The sequence below is a fragment of the Austrofundulus limnaeus genome, unplaced genomic scaffold (assembly GCF_001266775.1).
Source record: "Austrofundulus limnaeus strain Quisiro unplaced genomic scaffold, Austrofundulus_limnaeus-1.0 Scaffold10, whole genome shotgun sequence".
NCBI lineage: Eukaryota > Metazoa > Chordata > Actinopteri > Cyprinodontiformes > Rivulidae > Austrofundulus > Austrofundulus limnaeus.
Genome location: NW_013952412.1, coordinates 2,545,642 through 2,548,951, shown reverse-complemented (window position 1 = coordinate 2,548,951; position 3,310 = coordinate 2,545,642). Strand labels below are relative to the sequence as shown.

At 36.7% G+C, this 3,310-nt stretch overlaps 1 protein-coding gene across 1 annotated transcript; it reads left to right on the top strand.

The window, feature by feature from the left end:
- The first annotated feature begins 113 nt into the window (after nucleotides 1-113).
- drc8 (dynein regulatory complex subunit 8) lies at nucleotides 114-2,972 on the top strand. Its single transcript, XM_014001807.1, has 7 exons — nucleotides 114-146; nucleotides 266-347; nucleotides 820-892; nucleotides 1,126-1,202; nucleotides 2,477-2,519; nucleotides 2,638-2,704; nucleotides 2,788-2,972. The coding sequence occupies exons 1-7, from the start codon at nucleotides 122-124 to the stop codon at nucleotides 2,904-2,906; spliced, it is 486 nt and encodes a 161-aa protein (XP_013857261.1). The 5' UTR covers nucleotides 114-121; the 3' UTR covers nucleotides 2,907-2,972.
- Nucleotides 2,973-3,310: the final 338 nt, after the last annotated feature.

The window sequence follows — 3,310 nt, the reverse complement described above, 5'->3', positions numbered from 1 at the left end:
AAACAAAACTGTCTTGTATCAGGAGAGGGAAGACCATTGTAAGAGCAAAGCGGAAGTGTGGGTGTATTTGCTTCACTCACAAACCCATCTGTTGCCTAGCAGCRGAACAACACTCCAAAAAATGGCGGACAACAACCAAAGCGCAGGTTTGTAAGAGTGGGTTAAATTCTAAATCCTTTTTTTCCCCAAGTATTTCAACTATTTCTTTAAGAGTATGTCTGTCGTGTTTTCTTAAACATGCAAGTCATTTCATTGCTCGTTTCAGAAGCACAGTCAGACATTCACAAGAAGATCAGATCAGCTTTTAAAACATTTGACTTCCTGTCTAACAACACGGTGGAGGCTTGGTGAGTTATGGCTACACGTTAAAGAAGAAACACACTAAACAAAACACTTCACTGAGAAGCAATTTTTTATACTTCTCCAACAGAAAATGGAAAACATTAACATTGAGGACAACATGATTTGTAATTAACAATAAAAGTTGCCACTTAATGTCTTCAAAAAAGCTTTTTTTTCTGATAGTAGAAGATGAAAGTTCAAAACATTTTTAAACCTTTATTTAGACCCTAAAACAGGCCAGTTTGACATAAGAATGGAAATAAAAGAAGCTTATTGAAAATTAATGTGTCTATAAAAATTTCTCCCCCTGTCTATTTATGATTACATCATTTTAAGCTTTACTTTTGGAAATCCACATGCTCCACAATGCATTTTGTATCTGAACTGTCAAACAACAAAGTTTCCCACACATTTTTTTACTAAATAGGGAATAACACAAGGCTGACTGAAATCTAGTGTCATGTGTTTGTTTTCCAGTGAGATTAACTCCGTCATCTATTCACTGGGTTGCTTTCCGACTCAGGCAGATCTACATGCCTTCATATCTGAGGTCAGGATACTGTTCTCAAACATGTTTWAGTTATTATGATGAATATAATCAAAAAATACAAAATGTTATTACAATCACGAAAAAGGGATGTGTTGATTAATATTGATTTTTGTTTTTGCACTTCGTTCAGGTTACACAAAAGTCCAGAGGAAGTCTTTTATTTAGAGGTTTAGGCTTGCTTGCATTATCCATTTTATTCTGTGAAAGAGTGAAACCTTGTTTTGTTCAACCAGGTGGGAGAGGATAACTCAGGATTTATTGAACTGGACAAGTTCCTCCCAGCGATGACCAAAATACTGCTGGAGCACAGGTGAGGTTCTAGTTGTTCTAATGTACTAAAACATTAAAAATGTTCGGCCTTCTTTAAGCACTTTTTGTTCCGACAGCTGTTGAATYAGATATTGTCTTCCTGCCTGACCTACTTCATAATCAACTGTAAGGTTTTTATTTCGTGATCCCTCTTATTATTCAGAATTAACTGGCTCATCAATGATTGCACTCAGATGTTACCAAATATAACCAACTTCAGCTTGATTTGCTGTCATTACTTTAACGAGCATCTGAAGGGTAAAAAGTTGCTTCAGTATTTCTTCAGCACTCAGCTGCAATGAAAACATGTCACAGAACAATGTTTTAATRAATGTGTTGGAAGTGTAAGTAAAAACAACATGCAACAGTGGTGATTGTTTTAACTGTGTGCAGCCCTGTTTGTGTCAATTTATTAAATACCATCCTAAGATTAAATCCTCCTTTTTTAGCCTGATTAAATGGGAAAAAATCTAAATCTCATAAATTAATCACTGTTAATTTACTGCCTTCTAAATTTTCAGCTCATTTTCTTTGACAGCTTTTACTTTGTGATTAACTTGATTTGAAACCCTCCAAAACATTACTCTTATATTAAACTTGCTCGTTCCAAAACACCAACTCTGTTCTTTTTTACATGATTTTTTAATGGAACAGATTTTTGAAATCTGACTTTTCTCATTGGAGACTTTCTCTTGAGATCAGTTCACAGGTTCAGGTGTGTTTTATTAGTAGTTTAATCAACATTTGAACAGTTGTGTTTAGGCTTTACCACCCAGACTAGGGTACCACCACCATGTTTCACAGGAGTCTTTATTCTAAATGGACTATACTTCTGTAGCACCTTTCTGTCCAGGACACTCAAAGTGCTTCACACTGTCTGTGCCCTCATTTACCTTTTCACACGACACTCCATTAGGTCTCTACAAAGCTAGCTGACAGTTTTAGGGGTGAAAGTGTCTGACTCTTGTCCAAGACAAGATAGCTGGAACRAGGGATCGAACCAGAACCTACTGGTTCCAAGAGGACTCCCCCTAACCACTCTGCCACATAAACATTACAGTAACACAATGCAGCCAGAGGCCACTCTGTGAGACTTTTGTGTTTCCTTTTAGTTCCTCTGTAGCCTTGTGGACAAATACAAACCCTGCAAGATCTTTGTTGCTGTTGTTTTTAGTAACGTTTTTAATGATTTTAATCTCAGTTAGTGGAAATCTGTAGAACCTCAGTAATTTTTATTCAGTTGTGTTTATATGAAAAATAATTTGTCCTTTTTAGGTTTCCTCCCATCCCTGAGGAACGTCTTCTTCAGGCTTTTGAGGTTTGCCTACTTCGTTTAGTGTTGCATAATGGGCTCTAAGCACTTTAGATGGTTTTATAGGGCCTGCACAGCTACGGTTTCTCTTTTGCACCAGTGTTGTTACAATCTGTGTTTCCAGGTTCTGGACAAAGAAAAGAAAGGCTACCTAGAACCTGAAGAGCTGAGGAAATACATGACAGAGGAAGGTAAAGCAGAGAGAGTAAATGAATCGGTGAAAGCAGATCTTTGTGGAACAGTTTCTAAAACGTCTGCTGTGCTTTTAAATTAGGTGAACCYTTCACTCAAGAGGAGATGGAAGAGATGCTAACAGCACTGGTTGACAACAAACAGAAGTGTGTACTATATAAGGAGGTGATCGGCCAACTTGTCATAGACCCTGACACATAGACTAACATGTCAGCACACCTTCTAGGAAATACCACAAACATATAATAAAACATAATTCATTCTGCAGCTGTGTGCTCTTAAAATGTTTTTCTTGGGACAACCAGCAGGAACTACATTGTGCTTCTGGTTTTGAGTTCATGAAAGCTGCATTTAAGGGCTTCTAAACCAAACCCAGAATCTGGCCTCAAAATACAGACAGGCTGAGTTTGAAAATAGCAAAACTTTCCACAAACTCTGCAGCAGGACGCTGACTTATTTATAAGAAACAGTCGTATTTTTATCCTGGACTCGATACTAATGTCAGTAAATAAAATAATTTTTTATTTTAAAATTTGTGAAACTTAAAACTTTAAAACTGCATAAAATGGGGGTGCTAAAGACATGATTATATACAGTATATATAT